The 18,199-nt window shown below is 41.2% G+C and overlaps 1 protein-coding gene across 2 annotated transcripts in view; it reads left to right on the forward strand.

Moving 5' to 3' along the window:
* Positions 1–444: 444 nt before the first annotated feature.
* The window catches only part of AKR1D1 (aldo-keto reductase family 1 member D1), a 38,764-nt gene continuing 21,009 nt past the window's right edge, over positions 445–18,199 (forward strand). For both annotated transcript variants that reach the window (XM_060107678.1, XM_060107679.1), the window contains exons 1-4: positions 445–537; positions 9,186–9,353; positions 13,113–13,229; positions 16,618–16,695. In XM_060107678.1, the coding sequence (XP_059963661.1) occupies positions 445–537; positions 9,186–9,353; positions 13,113–13,229; positions 16,618–16,695 (456 nt within the window). The remainder of the gene's footprint in view (positions 538–9,185; positions 9,354–13,112; positions 13,230–16,617; positions 16,696–18,199) is intronic.

The following is an 18,199-nucleotide window of genomic DNA, read 5'->3' on the forward strand; positions in this document are numbered from 1 at the left end:
CTAGGGAAGTCCTGGAAAACTTAGTCACACCTGGAGCTAGCCCTAAGGTTGGAGTTTTCAGGAATATAGACCAATAAATTTCTTTTATTATTTCAGAGAATTTGTGATAGGTCTGTTACTTACCAACCAAAGCATCCTAGCTGACAGAAGCCAGCTAGATTGGTTTCCTTTTATTTTTAAAATAATTTCTTTGCAGGGAAGTAAGCATAAGATCAAAATGGGTTATTATTTACATGCCTCTGATAAGTTCAAAGGACAACCTCAATTAGGACTTCCAGAACAACCTGAAAAAAAAAACAGGTTGAGAAATCTCTCTTCCCTCCCACTGCTCCTCCCTCTAGCTCTCCTTTCTTTGATTAAATAGGCATTAGGACACTTTTTCTAAAAGGCTTTTCTGTGGTGTTCAGAATCATTTCTAGAAATTGAAACCTCAGACTTTCCAAGATGTACCTCAGTGCTGCATATCACCGCATACCTCTAAGTGATGGAAACAGCATTCCTATCATCGGACTTGGTACCTACTCAGAACCTAGATTGGTAAGCTTATCTCTCTCTGTTTTTTTTTTTTTTAATTAACACTTTCCTAAAGGATAATCTGTAGTTCATTTTGAATGGATTTCATTAATTTAGTTTTTGTAATAATGAATGCAACCTTGAAGGACTGCTGTTTGGCTGAGTAAGTACTGAGCCAATGGTTAAACTAAATCAGTTTATGGTTTTAAAGTATCTTGACTTAAAGAATGGGACCTTTCTGCTTCCTTTACTAAAATTCAGCCTGAATGCTGGTTATAAGGTTGAACTGAAGTACGTAAAATTTCTGAGTTTATGATTTTTTATAGTTCATATTTGAGAATTTTTAGTTCAGTCCAACAAAACATTTAGTGAAAACCTACCATGTATGAAGCACTAGGCTATAGAAGCTTCAAATATGAAGAGAATAGTGTCTCTGCTGTCTAGGGATTAAAAATCTAATAGAGGAGACAGACTCTAATAACTAGTTAATCATAGAACAATGAAGAGTAAATGCTGTCTGAGGATTGTAAACAGTATCTCTCTGAAAACACAGGAAAGGGAATAGTTAGATTTGACCATGAGGACTGAAGTGGGTTTCCATTAAAACACAGAAAAGCTTCTACTTGTAAGAAAAATATCTTTCTGCTTTCCACATTGCAATTCCACATTTAATGCTGATTACCAGAATAAACAGTGGCTATATCTAGAAATGCTACTGAAATTTGAATGATCATGTGTGAATGAACTCTGTTAAACTAAGTATAAGTTAGCTAGGCAGAGAAGCAGAGCTGAGGCAGGACATTGTAGGCAGAAAGAGAAGCACAGAGGCACAAGGATATGAATCTGATTATGTCATGCCTCTGCCTAATTTTTCAATGGCTCCCTATCAATTATAGGGTAGAGGCCATACTCCTTACTTGCACATTGGGCCTTATGGTTTAGTCAAGACCTGTCAGTCCAGCAGCATCTACCACCACTCTTCCACCTCCCCCTCATGTAAAACATAGCTTGAACAACTCTCCCATGTCCATGACCTTGAACATGCTGCCCTCCACCTGGAACACGCTTTCTCCTGAGCTGACTAATTTTTACTAAACCTGCAAGACTCAGCTGGAGGATACCTCTCCTTAGAAACCCATCTCCCAACCACCACAACTTGCCCCTCCTGCATGTTCACATAGCCTCTCATACTCAACTCTGTTGTAGCACTTATCACACTATGTTGTAACCATTGTTTCTGTGCAATCTTCCCTATAAGATGTAAAATCCATCAGGAAAGAGACCATGTCTTGTTCAGCTCTATATTCCCAGTATAGTATGCGTGCTGGGTGTTCACGTAATCCTTGTCAAGTGAATGAAAGGAGATATAAATATATATATATGTGTGTGTGTGTGTGTGTGTGTGTGTGTGTGTGTGTGTGTGTGTGTGTGTGTGTATATATATTTATATATATATATATATATATATATATATATATATGCATCAGAGGATATGGAGATGTAAATGCATACAATAATAATAGCTAAAATTTTTTTTAACACTTAACCGTGTGCCAGGAACTCTTTGTAGTACTTTATAGTACATGCATTTTCTAATTTAATCCTCACAACATTATGAAAGAGATACCATTTTACCCCATTTTACAGATGAGAAAACTGAAGCATGGCAAGATAAAGTAAAATGTCCCAAACTTATAATGCTGAGGAAGAGAACTGGAATTTGAACCAATGTAGTTTTGGCCCAGATCCTATCCTCTGAGTCCCTATACTATATTACCTGTTATAAATGTATGTTATGTCAATGCAGCTGCATATTTCTATGACTTTCTATATGTATTTCTATATATGAAAGTATCTAGGAATATATATCCAGAAAGTACCTAGGATGGATAGACAGATAGATAGATAGATAGATAGAATGATACATCTAGGATATGAATCTAGTTATGTCATGCCTCTACTCATTTCAATGACTATCAATTATATGGCTCCTTGCTTGCACATCTGTCATTCTATCTATCTATCTATCTTTCTATCTATCTCCTGAAACTCAGTGGGGCTCAAAGTGCTGCATCTACCAATAAATGTTATTAAGTGCCTGCTATGTGTCTAATAATATTAAATGCTACAGGATGGAGACATTCAAAAGCGTTCATGTGTCATTTCCCAAAAAGAGTTGTAACTCACTTCAGAAGATAAGACATACTGCAGTTAGAGAACATGGCATTCGAGGAATATTATTAGAAATGAAGATTGTGGGGCCTCCCTGGTGGCGCAGTGGTTGAGAGTCCGCCTGCCGATGCAGGGGATACGGGTTCGTGCCCCGGTCTGGGAGGATCCCATATGCCGCGGAGCGGCTGGGCCCGTGAGCCATGGCCGCTGAGCCTGCGCATCTGGAGCCTGTGCTCCGCAACGGGAGAGGCCACAACAGTGAGAGGCCCGCGTACGGCAAAAAAAAAAAAAAAAAAAAGAAATGAAGATTGTGCATGCACAAACCACATTTGTGATCAGAAATACAGAACTAAAGGTATGTCTCACAAAATTGGAAACTCTAATGTGAAGAACAATGCCCACCATGGAAGATTTGGGGGAGGGGGATAGGCGGAGCTAGGTTGAGGGGGAGACGGGGAGTGGGGAGGGTGGAGTATCTCCGAGCTGGAACACTCAGCAGTTTCTGTTCAAAGCCATACAACTGACAACTCCCTCACCATCTACCCAGGGCTGATGAGACAGACACTAGGAGTACCCATGCCCAAGTCGGTCACCAGGAAATAAAAGTACCGAATTAGATTTAACGTCAGAATCTTAGTCCTAGAGATGAAATCTGATGCCAAAATTCAGTCTTCTCCCCTCAGCGTGCCTGACGTGCTTTTCAAAACCTTTCATTCCACAAGAGATGGAAGGAGAATGACAGGCTGAGGTAACTCATTAACTGAAATGCTTCACATTTCATGTATATAATCAAGTCAGTCAATATTTGTCTTGGGATCCTATTCCATTTTGATACAGAAGTTAGCAGGCGCCAGGGGAAGATTTAGGCTTGTCTTCAGGGGGAGTCGGGGTAGGAGCAGAGATGAAAGGCTGAGATAAGGAAGACTAACAATACCCTCTCCTCCAGCATCTGCGCATTTGAGATTCCACTGTCACACACGTGGCAATAGGAACTGTAGAACAGCAGCCCAGAGGAACATTATTGTGCAGCTGTGTGAGGCCAACCAGCCTAGCTTCTCCTGACTTACAAGGATTTTTTTTCTCTTAATATGCCCGACTTTCTTATAAAGGTGTTCATGCCTCTGGAGTCAGGGAATTTGAGATGGAACCAACATTTAGTAGCACCAAGCACTCTGTGCATTGCCTCACTTGACGATCACTAACTAATGAAAACTGAACTGTACAAATTATCTATGCACCATGTCTCTAGGACAGATTCCCAGAATGTTTTCATACAGGGATGAAATAGTCTATAATAGCCTCCCAGCAAGTCTCCCTTCTTCTTGTCTCTCTCCCTATATCTCTGTCTGAGAAAGTCCGATAGGCAAGAGTTTTGAATCTTGTTCCTTTTTCTGCTTTGATAGAAATTAATTTGGTTTTTATGTATATCAGCCCATGAGTTAATAACCAATATTTATCAAAAACTTCAAATAAAACTCAAGAATATTACCAAGTGTGCAAATGACACAAATCTGGGACCAATTGTAAATATTTTGGAAAATGGGCAATAATTCAGTTCAATAAATATTTATTGTGTGCCTCCCATGTATGAGGCATTTTTCTAGGTAACACAGGGATCGAAACAATGGACTAGAAACAAGGGATTTAAAATCCGTGAGTGACTGAAGGCAGAAAAAATAAATACACTTATAATAAATGAAATATAAAGAAAAGCTGAAGTGCTTGTTCAAAGATGAAAGTAACAGTGAACAAATCTAGTTATGGGGTAGATCAGGAAACACAAAGCTATAGGGAAGGAGTAGCCTAGATTGGGGTTGTAACTGATCCAGTGTCCCTTCCTGGGTGGCTCTGGTTAAGATTTCTATAGCTATAAACAGTTTTCACACTCTGAAGAGTGAGCCAAAGGCTTTGTATATGGGGCAAAGGAGAGGTGAAGTCCAATCTCTTGAGTACCAAGGAGGAGCCTGAAACATCAAGGGGCCACTGTGATGGAATTTTGTAGTAGGGAAGAGAGACTGGTGTCAACTCTGAATACATGGGCAAGGGAGAATTTATAACCAAGGTGCAGGGTTGGGATCTGTGGGTAGAAAATTACTAAGAGGAAACGTCAGGAATAAGGGGCCATTCTGGCTAAACTGACCTAACAGGATTCTTGCTGAAGACAGGGTGGGGTGACTAGATATCTCCTGGGGCATGGTGGAGGAGGAGGAACCTGATTTGATATCAAGCGTGATCAGATATGGAGGGTGAAAGGTTGTGGTTGAACTGACTTAGCAGGATTCTTGCTAAGCTTGGACAGAGCAGAGATGAGTATGAAAGTCCATGTTGGAAAAGAGTTCAAAAGAACCTGATTAGACTTTGGTCCATGAAAGAATGTTTGTCAGGGTTAAGGATGTTCCCACAATCTCTACCTAAAGGGACCAGGGACAAGGCAGGAACCATAAATAAGTGGTCCTAGAGAGCCAAGTCTATTTCTCAGTTTTGTTCTACTTTCCCATTTTGATAGTACATATAAGTGCAAGAAATGCTTTCTTCTTCTTTGCTACAAAACAAAAACAAAAACACAAAAAACATGTGCAGGTAACAGGGGACGATTGATGGTACAAGACACAATTAATAGAGTACCAGGGATTCCATTCACCATTCTAAATGAAGATGGTAATTTCTCCACTACAGCTAATTGTCATGCATAAACAAAGTCCAGTGTGGCCTGATCTTCTCACATTTTTCAAAGAATATTGTAAAGTAATTAATAATTTTTAAGTAATGGCAACATTTATATTTTTGTAAAATGCTATATGAGCTAGTATTTTAAGAGTCAAAGAAAATAATTCAGCTGCTGTTTGTTTTTACTTTTAGTAGAGTGTGTATCCTGAGTTCTTTGCAGTACCTGTGACCCCTTCACACTCAAATTCCTGCCACAGAAGCCTTGGCTCTTAGAAAGCAAATACCAAGAGCTGACTTCTGCATTTTATATCATTCCTCTCTAGAGGCAATGAATGCTGCACATCAAGCTGCAAAAAATGGTTTGCCGGGGTGGGGCGGGGTAGATGGTAACAAAAAAATACCAGGGAGAAAAATGTAGGTTCATATTTCAAAGCTATTAAACTGCCAACGTTAAAACAAATTAAAATGAGAAGAGGCTAAATACATAGAGATCAAGTGAGATGGCTTCTCTAATAAATCAGGCAAAAAATAATAAGGACTTAAACTTGGTCGGTGGCTGTGAGGAAGATAATCTGGCTGGGGCCTAAAAAAGAAGTAACTTGGCTAAAGGATACAAACCATGGGGTAGACTCTACAAAGCTTGGCAACCAATTGGATCCAAACAAAGGAGAACAAATAGTAGGTCCAAGGCCAAAAATGGATGTTTCATGCCCAGGTTACTACATTCTTTGTATCTAAAGTTTTGAGTCACTTACCTTTTATTTTTGATCTACTTCCTTATTTTTTTAACATTTAAAATTTTGAAATATATAGAAGGGTGAATACTTTTAAAGCTAACATCTGAGTAACCACCACACAGATCCAAAATTAGAATATACCAACCCCCAAAAACCCTCTGTGTGCCCTTCCCAATTCAAAACCATCTCTCCCTCAAGAGGTAATTTATCTTCTAACTTTCATGGCAATTATTTTCTTTTCTTTTCTTTTTTTTTTTTTTTTTGCGGTACGCGGGCCTCTCACTGCTGCGGCCCCTCCCGTTGTGGAGCACAGGCTCCGGACGCGCAGGCTCAGCGGCCATGGCTCACGGGCCCAGCTGCTCCGCGGCATGTGGGATCCTCCCAGACTGGGGCACGAACCTGTGTCCCCTGCATCAGCAGGCGGACTCTCAACCACTGCGCCACCAGGGAAGCCCCATGGCAATTATTTTCTTGCTTTTTTTCTAAAGGTCATATAACTTTTATCAGGTAGATTGCCTATCTCCTCTTCATTTAGTTGTTCTTGTGGGTTTTTATCTTGTTCCTTCATTTGCAACATATTTCTCTGTCATCTCATTTTGTCTGACTTTCTGTGTTCATGGTCTTCTTTCCACAGTCTGCAGGATCATAGTTCTTCTTGCTTCTGGTGTCTGCCCCATTGTGGGTGAGGTTGGTCCAGGGGCTTGTGCAGGCTTCCTGTTGGGAGAGACTGGTGCCTGCCCTCTGGTGGATGGAGCTGGGTCATGTCCCTCTGATAGGCAGGGTCATGTCCATGTCAAGGGGTGTGTGTTTTGAGGTGGCTGTGAGCTCAGTACAACTTTAGGCAGCCTATCGTCTGATGGGTGGGTCTGTGTTCCTATCTTGTTGCTTGTTTGGTATGAGGCTTTCCAGCACTAGAGTGTGCAGGTTATTGGGTGGGGTCGGGTCTTAGTGCTGAAATGTGGACCTCTGGGAGAGCTCACTCCAATCAGTATTCCCTGGGGCTTCCACTACCAGTGTCCTTGCCCCCACAGTGAGCTACAGTCTACCTTCACCTCCCCAGGAAGCCCGCCAAGACCCCTAAGTAGGTCTGGCCCAGGTCCCTATGGAAGTACTCCTGTGTGCTGGATCCCAGTGCACGTGAGACCTTGTGTGCACCCTTCAAGAGTGGAGTCTCTGTTTCCCCCACCCTCTGGGGCTCCTGCACTCAAGCCCCACTGGCCTTCAAGGCTAAATGCTCTGAGGGTCCTTCCTCCCAATGCCAGACCCTCAGACTGTCACGGAGGGCTATTTTTTTTTTTTCGGTACGTGGGCCTCTCACTGTTGTGGCCTCTCCCGTTGCGGAGCACAGGCTCCAGATGCGCAGGCTCAGTGGCCATGGCTCACGGGCTTAGTTGCTCTGCGGCATGTGGGATCTTCCCGGACCGGGGCACGAACCCGTGTCCCCTGCATCGGCAGGTGGACTCTCAACCACTGCGCCACCAGGGAAGCCCCACGGAGGGCTATTTTCATATGGGAACGTCCCTGTGTAGCCTGCATGGGTTTAATATTTTTTGGTGCGAGGGCTCTTTTTAGTATAGATGTCTGCCACCTCTTTCCTCAGTGTATGCTAGCTGTTATCCCTTTGATAAGAGGTGTGACTGATGTTGTGGTGACCAGAACCTGCACTGGATATTAAGCAGGGCCTCCCCTTTGCTCTCTGGTTGTCACTGCCCTGTCAGGGGTGGGGTCTGCTCCCTAGTTGTCGGAGTAGAGTCCCCCAGGTCTGTTTCTGAGCTGTTTCTGATCTGCGGTGTGAGGTAGGCGGGACTGGAGCATTCCTCCTCTGGAGCTGTTCACCTATGGGTGTGCTCTGTTGTGTCACCTTCACCTGTTGTACAGGCTCTTAGATTACACTGTTGTTGGTACTGCTCTCGTCCCCACCTTAACCGTGGGAATGCCTGCACTTGGCCCCAGTGTCCCTCAGACGTTGTTTTCACCAGGCCACCAGCGCAGATCCACTGAAGTCAGGTCCCAGGATTGCAGTAAGCATGGATCTGGACCCGCTGTGTGCACTATGGGGGCAGCTCAGACTCTGGCCTGGCCCGACCCCCCTGTGTAAGTGCCCACAAAGTCTACAGCTGCTAAAGCTAGGCCCATCTTGGCTGCAGGAGCACTTGCTGTCCATTTAGATGTTCTGCAGGCACTTAGCTTACAAAGCTGGTCGCAGGGTCGTCAATTCACAGTTTGTGCAGCTGCGAGGAGAGACTTCAGCTTTTCTTCCTTAGTTGCACAGCCCCTGGGGCTCAGCTGTGGTTTCAGCACCACCTCTGCATGTGGGCCACCCATAGGGGTCTGCTCCCGAGGCTGCCCTGGAGCACACAAGTCCGCCCCGGCGAAGAGGGGGATGTGGATGCAGCAGTGGCAGGGGTCACAAGAGCTCCTGCCCCGGCAGGAGTCCTTCCCCATGCCCAGGGAGGCAGGGGCCTCACGTGAGGAGAGAGGCCGCAATGGCAGTCCTGCCCCTTGCAAGTCACTTAACAATGGTACTTCGCTTCTATGGCGGTCTGGGTTTCCTCTACAAGCATTCCTAGTTGCGGATTTCCTCACTTCCATCCCCTCAGGCTGTCTCCGCACAGTCAACAGAAGTCTCCCAGGGTCTGCTCTCCAAACCCCACATTTTAGCACCCAGCCCCCATACACACTGGCGACACACCTCTCAGGCTGGGGCACACAGGGCTGTGGCGAGGACCATCTGTGTAGGTCTCACTCTGTCCTGCCTGCCACAGACAGGTCGCTGGGCTCTCCTCTCGTAGTCCCCAAAGTTCCCCTTCTGTCCCAACTGATCTCCTCGCTGGTGAGGGGGCTTCCGTGGGTGTGGGAACCTCTCCTCACCTTCAGCTCCCCCAAGGGGTGCAGGTCCCATCCCACTTCCTCTCCTCTTCCTTTTCCCTTTCTTTCATCCTACCCAGTTACGCAGGGGTCTTTCTTGTCCTTTTAGGCGTCCGAATATGTTGTTTTTGCTATAAAATGATGTATGTGCCAAGTGTCCTGATTAAGAATGATTAAAGAAAAGATACATTTCTCTTCTCCCCCAACCCAACCCCCCTATCATTTTAGACCCCTAAGGGGACCTGTGCAAGATCAGTGAAAACTGCCATTGACACGGGGTACCGGCACATTGATGGCGCCTACCTCTACCAGAACGAGCACGAAGTGGGGGAGGCCATCAGGGAGAAGATAGCAGAAGGAAAGGTGCAGAGGCAGGATATCTTCTACTGCGGAAAGGTGAGGTCTTCCCTTCATCCTACATGACTTATGTTCATGATGGGTCTGACGTCTTTTCTCTGCTGAAGGATGTGGAACTCACCAAACCCTGCAGGCTTGCAGGATCTTAATTCCCCGTGTCCCCTGCAGTGGAAGTGCAGAGTCCTAACCGCTGGACTGCCAGGGAAGTCCTGAGGAGTGAGTTCTTAACTGCCAAATTCCTCAATCTTGCCAAGAATTTAGGGACTAATTAGCCCCATGAAGTTTAGGGAAAAGTTCTTTTTTCATACTTGGTCATTGATTTAAGACAATATGGAAGAGCCAAATCTACAAAGAAAGTCGTTTGAGGAGTGAAGGGAAGTAAGGAGGTGGTTCATATTATAATAAGCATTTCTCAAAACTTCTTTTAAAAGGAGGTAGCTGGGCTTCCCTGGTGGCGCAGTGGTTGGGAGTCCGCCTGCCGATGCAGGGGACACGGGTTCGCGCCCCGGTCCGGGAAGATCCCACATGACGTGGAGCGGCTGGGCCCGTGAGCCATGGCCGCTGAGCCTGTGCATCCGGAGCCTGTGCTCCGCAATGGGAGAGGCCACAACAGTGAGAGGCCCGTGTACCGCAAAAAAAAAAAAAAAAAAAAAAAAAGGAGGTAGCTTTTTCTTCTGTATATGCCTATTTGTCCATAGATCACGAATTTTTTTTGAGATATAGTTCATGTACCATAAAGTTCACCATTTTTAGTATATTCACAAAGTTGTACAACCATGACCACTGCCTTTTCCAGAATATTTTTCTCACTCCAAAAAGAAACCTCTTACCCACTAGTAATCACTGCCCATTTATCCCTCTTTCCCAGGCACTGGTAAACACTGATCTACTTTCTGTCTCTTTAGTTTTCCTATTCTGGACATTTCATACAAAAGGAATCATACAATATGTGTTCTTTTCTGTCTAGCTTCTTTCACTTAGTATAATGTTTTCTACTTTCAACCATGTTGTAGCACATATCAGAATTTCATTTCTTTTTATGGCCAAATAATATTCCATTGTATGGATATACCACATTTTGTTTAGATCACTATCTTTTGAGAAATTGAAATCTCCAGTGTTAGAAATCACTATCCATTGAAGAGCAATCAGAAAGATAAAGCATCATGATAAAATGAAAGCCAGTGGAAATATAGGATACATATTTATAGGCAGCCTTGCAGGAATAACAGGAATAAAACTGTATAACTTTATAGAGAACTTGTAATACAATTCTCCTAAGTTTTCTAAAGAGAACAAAATGGTGCTTCTGACTTCACTCACTCCCCAGAACCCCGTCCTCCCGACTCCTTTCCAGCCTCTCCAGGAGTTTGCAGTTCCCCAAGTCACCAGCCACTTATGGGCTATGATTTCAAGGGGCCATGTAGAGCCACTGTCCCAAAATATCAGCCTGAAGCTTTTCACTTTATTATAGCTTTACAACCTGATTCCTAAAGATTTTGTTATTACAGAGTCTCTCATTACAACTCACCAAGTGTTTCCGGGGAAAAATAAACTTGAACTCATATCCTGAGGACCTGAGCCAAAGAAGCCTGCCCAAAGCTGGAAATATTTTTGAATTTATTAAAAAAAAAAAAAACTTTCATTCTTATCTCCTTGGTAAACCGTTAAAGCTGTTGGAATACCTATCATGATGAAAACATTGAACTGAATTAAATCACCCATTTCATTTCATTTCAAGGTTGATATGAGTTAACATTTACAAAGCACTTAAAGAGTACCTAGAACTAGTACTGCATGTGTTTGTTGAATAAAAATAGATTAAAACATAAAACAGAATTTTCAGTTAGATGAGATTTCAACAATACACCAAAAGGACCCACAGTAACAACAAAAACACATTTTTCTCTACCCTCACATTGTCTTCTCTTCTCTATGCTCTGAAGGCAAGAAAAAAAATTATTGTCCAACATAGGAAAAAAAATCAAATTTTGCTAATTTTGCTTGCTCTTACTTGTGGCAAAAAATGCACATAAATTCAAAACTTTTTTTTCCAAAAAATATGTAAGCAAATTTGATGCTCCAAGAAGATGTATTCATTTATCCTAAAGCTCTGGGTACCCTTCAGTATCCCATGTTTTACAGACCTCAAGGGTACGCATGCTCCAGTTTGACAACCCAAGGCTTAATCGTTCATTACCTAACACTTTAGAGAATGAGTAATTTCTTTTTCTTTTTTTTCTTATTTATGTTAAGCTGTCTACATTCCTTTTATTTACTTTTTCAGCTTTATTGAGATATAATTGACATATGGCCTTGTATAAAGTGTACAACGCATTGATTTGATACAATTATATATTGCAAAATGGTTACCACCATAGTGTTAGCTAACACCTCCATCACATTACATAATTACCATTTATTTTCTGTGATGAGAACATTTAAGATTTATTCTCGTAGCAACTTTCAAGTATATAATACAATATTGTTAACTATAATCACCATGCTGTTCATTAGATCCCCAGAACTTATTCATCTTATAACAGGGATTTTGTACCCTTTGACCAACATCTCCCCATATGTATTCATGAATAGCTGTTTTGTTTTTTCATGGATAGCTATTTAATTGTTTTTTATATAAATTTATTTATTTTATTTTTGGCTGCATTGGGTCTTCGTTGCTACACGCGGGCTTTTCTCTGGTTGCAGTGAGCAGGGGCTACTCTTCGTTATGATATGCAGGCTTCTCATTGTGGTGGCTTCTCAGGAGCACAGGCTCTAGGCATGCGGGCTTCAGTAGTTGTTGAACATGGGCACAGTAGTTGTGGCTCGCGGGCTCTTGAGCGCAGGCTCAGTAGTTGTGGCGTATGGGCTTAGTTGTTCCACGGCATGTGGTATCTTCCTGGATGAGGGCAAGAACCCGTGTCTCCTGCATTGGCAGGCGGATTCTTAACCACTGCGCCACCAGGGATGCCCCATGAATAGCTGTTTAATTGTTGATCTTTGTTGGAGGACTGGAGGCTGGGGTCTCCCGTGCCGCCATTTTGGTGACATTATTGGTTCAGATCTTAGTAGGGATTGGCAGAAGTTTTCTGGGGAAATGAGGAAGTGAACCAAATGAGAACAAAGGAGCAGTGAAAAGGGATTTAAACTTTTGCAATAATTTAAAATTTTACCAGCTTCTGCACCACCCATCACAATGTGGAGGATCTGGTGAAGACACATACACAACCATATTTCTTACTCAGATGAAGCACACCTTTTATCAATGAAATGAAAATAAAGTGCCAAGCCAGGTCAGAACCACTAGTCAGATACATGTTCCCTAATTACACAATGAGGAAAAGTGAAAGTGCTAAGAGTCGATTAGGCAATTAGCACAGAGCAGAGGAAGACTTTATTGCTGAATTAGGTACTCTGTGGTTCAGGTGGATCTTTAAATCTCTGGTACTATATTTGGATAAAGTTATACTCTGGATGTCAAGTTATATCAGCTCAACCTATACTCAGATGACACTGCAACATAAACATATTTTTGTGAAATGAAATGGGTGAATACAATGTGTATGAGTGTTTGTAAAGAATAAAGGGCTGGGGAATTCCCTGGCGGTCTAGTGGTTAGGACTCTGCTCTTCCACTACAGGGGGCATGGGTGTTGGGGAACTAAGATTCTGCATGCTGTGCGGTGCGGCCACAAAAAAAGAAACGGTAAAAAAAAATTTTTAAGGGCTGCATTATTGTTAAAAAAAAAAATAATAATGAGGATATTAGTTAACTATCTCCCTTTTTTTCTTTCAGCTGTGGGCTACACATCATGACCCAGAGATGGTCCGCCCATCTCTGGAGAGGACACTCAAGGGCCTCCAGCTAGATTATGTGGATCTTTACATCATTGAAATACCTATGGCTTTTAAGGTAAGTTCATATGCCTAAAGGTAAGGCCTCTGCTCTTTGGCAACCATGGGCCAACATCTATGTACGGGAAGCTCGTTCATTACTTAGCACCATAGAATATTATGATGTTTTGTTGCTATAAATCAGATAGTACTGACCTAACCCAACAAATGCCAAGAAAGATTATGTGTAGCCAACTCAGGCCTGGATCCCAAGTTTCTAGATTCATAATCCAATGCACTGTCTGTTATATCATGTCTTTGCAGGTATAAATGCTCTCCATCAAACCAACAAGTAGTCTCCTAACTGTAGTCCACATTGCAGTTGTCCAGCATCCAGACACACCCTTCTTCCCATTCACACAGTCATGAAAACATCCCTGCACAACATAATGTAAAATAATAAATACAACTGAAAACCTACTCACACTCCACCCTCTCCAAAGGAAAATAACCCAAAGAGTAGTCAGATTTTTGAAGCCAGCTCCAAGATCAGGACTTCTAGGTGATATCTATTCCTCTAATTCAAATGCACTCCTTCCTTGAACTTTCTCAATATATGGACTCAGTTTAACCACCACTAACACACCCAGTATACACTGCTGAAGAGCAGCAGCTGCTTTAAAGTTTCACTGAGGGAAGGAGAGATTGAAAAACAAAACTGACCACTTGTCCATGAGGTAAACCAGATCCTGCTGGACAGGAAAGACAAGGACTCTCTGCCATTGCAGTGGCCAGAATTTCTTTACACAGCCAACCTGGCTGCCCCATTCTGTTCTCTGGAAGCACCTTCCTTATTAACTCTCCTCTGTGGTCACATCCAAGATGTGACCTTAGCAATTATATATCCCAAAAACCTCATTTCACAGAAGAGAAAAGCAATGAACTACTTAGGATTAAAGTCCATCAGAATTGGAACCACATCCTGGGTCCCCTGATGCCAATCTCATACGTGTTTCCTTATACTACACTACCCTCTGCCTTATCCTCACAAGCCTAATAATCGCAATGTCCTGTGGACTACAGTGATTTTATTTCAGGCTCTTGGGATTTTTACCTTAGCCCTTCTCCTCACTCAACTAACTTCGATTCTTATTCAAATGGCTGAGTTCTAAGCTGAGTCTTACAGATTTGGAAAGAACCTGTATTTAAAAGTGAGAAAATGAAATTTACTTCTCTGTGGCTGACTAATGACTTGTAAAATCTTTTTGGAGAAGGTAAATAAAGAAATTCTATTTCTATTCTTAAATAGGATCAAGGATCAAGGACACAGAGAAGGTAAATTTTTAACAGTGAGAAATTACACAGTATAGTGACGTTACGTCCCAACTGAACCTGTACTCCCTGTAATTGAGAAATCAGTCTTTGAAGCCAAAATGTCACTTGCTTTTTGAATTTCATGATTCTTTTTAAAGAAAAACCTTTCTCACTAAAATATTTTACCACTTTGTTATTTTTTAAATGTAAAGTTAATAAGCAGACACAATTTCAGAACAACAAAATACAAAGTACAAAAAATCATGATAAGACATTTTAAAAAGACGAAGTTATTGCTAAACAGGAATGAAGGTCAATAGCATGGATTTTTAGAGGGTTGAGTTATTCTTCTAATAATGCCTTACAGTCAGGAGCAGGAAAGGAGTAAAAAGACAATGAGCTTATCCAAATGAAGGGATCAGTAAAGTAAGCACAGTGGAACATCATAGAAATATCTAACATGGGTACAGACTTGGAGAGGACTTAATTAAAATTTGGGAGAGTAAAAACTATTAATAGTAAGTGTTCATAATGGAGACATAAAGCCATTTCAGGTCAGAAGTAAAATTAGGAAATGCAAAAAGCAAGAAATATAGAGGGAGTCTGGAGTGGAAATAAGCCTCATACGTGTTGAGAAGGTCAAAGGTCTTAGAAATCAGAGACAACCAGGGCAGTTAATATGAATGATTACATGGCTTTGAGGAGAAAGGAGTCCTTTTCCTGCTCTCAGTGAAACAGAAGAAAATTGAGGTGAAATTATCTTTGCTAAAGAGGGCATGGAGAAATTGTTGTCACCAGGTGAAAGTTTCATTCAGGTGAGATGGCAGAGCAAAAAATTAAGGAAAAATTTTAAGAATATAATGGATGTTATCCAATTGCTTGATTTTCAACAACAAACAATTCCTATTATCAAGGTCTACAAAGACTTCTATGCCACCAACCAAATCCAGAAGACACTTTGTCCTCATATTTTATTTGATCTCTTTCAGCACAGTTGACTACTGCCTTCTTTAAACATTTTCATCTCATGGCTTCTATGATATCACCCTCTGGTGATTCTTTGACAGCTTCTTCTCTGCTAAACTCCAAATGTTTTGCCCAGTGCTTTATCCTCAATATTCTTGTCTTACTGAGCCATACTCTCTCTATAGGTGATTTCATCCAGTTGCATGGATTGAATACCATTTTATATGCTGAGGACTCCCAAATTTTATCTGTACCCATGACCTCTCTCTGAGCCACTCTCTGAGATGTCTCTGTTCTCTTCAAATACCCACTTGACTGTCTAACAGTCATTTCAAACTCAAACTATCCAAAACAAAACTCTCAATTCCTTGTCCAACCTCAGGAAATGATTACCACCATCCACTCAAGGAATCTATAAATCATCTTTTATTTCTATCCCATTTCCAAGCCCATAAGAGATGGGTCCCATTTTTAAATATAGCAAAAAAGGAGAAATCTGAAAGACAATTTCCACACCATAGTCAATCTTCATTGGGAAAGTATCATCCAAAAGTTAGAGGAGGAGGTTTGACACTTACATAGTGTATGAGGCAGAAAAAAAGATGCTGAACTCCTGGAGGGCCCAAAAAGGGAAAGAAAAGAACCATGGGGCGATTAGCCAGACCTGAGAAGTAATGTGCTGTGCATTTCCCTTATACTTAAGGAACACTGCATTCATCAACTATACTTAGCTGAAGAATTTCCTCCTCTCAGCCTTAGTGATGACCTTTGGTTTCTTATAAGAGTAAGAAATTTGCTGTCCTCAACTTTGGCCAGGATAGACTATCCAAACACTGAGTCTAAAAGTCCTAATTCTCAACTTTTACTTTTTTTTAATGAGAAATTTTATCATTAAGAGAGAACTTCATGGCTTAAGAACAACAATAATCTGTCAATAAATAAAGAATAATGAATGCTAGGGTGAGAGAATGAGACTAATGTGTCATATATGTTGGACAAATGAATTTCTGGACAGTTCCACAGGGGGAGGGGAAAAAAAAATATATATATATATATATATATATCTTGAATTGGTTTCCCAGGGCCCGGGTATATTGGAATACTGACAACTTAAATTCCATCGTTTCAATCCCCAGATATAAATAAAGTTAACTACACTTTTTCTTTTTCTTTTTCTTTTTTAACAGCCTGGGGATGAATTCTATCCTAGAGATGAAAATGGCAAATGGTTATATCACAAGTCAAATCTGTGTGCCACTTGGGAGGTAAGTTCAAGTGGGCCTCTTATGTTAAAAGACTACATTTTAAAATTGTGATCTGATTATTCCTATTCGATTTACGGAGAGTTGCAACCTTTACTCCCAATGAAAAGTAGTAGTCAGGTATTTCTAACCACGAGCAAAGATGTATAAAATCTCCACTTCTGGGTGCTGAAAAATGTTTGATTTTGCTTTGATGTAAGAGAAGAATGCCAAAGATAAGGAAGAGGGAAGCGTGGGAGGAGAAAGAAAGTAAAGGAAATAAGTTCTACTGTAACAGTAAATAAAAATATATAAATGAGATAAACTCACAAATTTTTTGTTTCTCAAATTGAATTTTTAAAAATCAGTAATATGATGTCTAAAAGAAACAAATGTAAAATAATATATGAAAAACTGAAAAATAATTCTGGTTCCATTTCTGAGCAGGCTGCTGGCTCTTTCCCCAAGATTATAAGAGTGAGAAACTAGGGGAAAATAATGAGAAAACCCTTATGGATTTAGGTGGGAGGCAGGTACAGATATTTTGAACTGGTTCGTTTATGAGGTAATACAGAAGCTTTTACCTAGAGTGAAAGGCAACTCAGCAACCAGTAAGATAATATAGGAGAGGAACTATCAGAGTTATTTTTGCTCTTATTTCTCTCTTGCTATAGCCTTGGGACACACTCCACACATGTAGACACATGTTCAGATGTCTTCAGGAATCAAGTCAGAGCAGCACTGAAATCTTGCACTTGTGAGAAGCTGATAAAAACATAAGTCTCTGCCTGACCTCTGGCAGTTGTTTCCTGCCTCTCCCAGTTCAAACTCCAAAGGCTGGAAGTGATACCCTAATGATCATCTCATTCTAATAGACTACCCCCTATTTAGGTTACAGCTGAGGATCTGAACTGTGGCTTGTTTTGAGGGGTGAGGAGGCACTGACTGTGTTTTCTACTGTCTGGGGCTCTCCACCCGAAAGACCATACGCTCACTCCTGACCTCATTGGAGCTGACTAGGATTGGAGTCTGGCATTCTCCTCTAAGGGACTGCCTCACAGTGTACCTAATATCCTCAGGAGAAAATGAGCTCAGAGCCCAAAATAACAAGGCATTTCTTTCACAAGGAAACAACATATCTCAATTACATATCGCAATAAAAACAGAACAGAGGACCAAGAACTTTTTAATTAGCCAATTAATATATTCAAGGAGATAAAAGAAAGATATCAGCAATATGAAATAAGAACAAGAAAACATTTTTTTAAAACAAGAAAAAATAATAATTACAAAAAATAAAAACACAGTGCAGTAGATGGGATAAAAATAGAATGGGTAGAGATAAGGAAAAATTGATCAGCTTAAAAGATCAGAATGAGGAAATCTCCCAATTGAAGAAGGAAAGGACAAGAAAAATTTTTAAATGTGAAATATGAAAAGCTGAGAGATGTAAATCATAAAATTAGAATTTCCAGTATCCACACAATAGAAGTCTTAGAAAAAAAGAAAGAAGAAAAAAGAAAAGGAA

This window comes from Mesoplodon densirostris, chromosome 9 (genome assembly GCF_025265405.1).
Source record: "Mesoplodon densirostris isolate mMesDen1 chromosome 9, mMesDen1 primary haplotype, whole genome shotgun sequence".
NCBI classification, from domain to species: domain Eukaryota; kingdom Metazoa; phylum Chordata; class Mammalia; order Artiodactyla; family Ziphiidae; genus Mesoplodon; species Mesoplodon densirostris.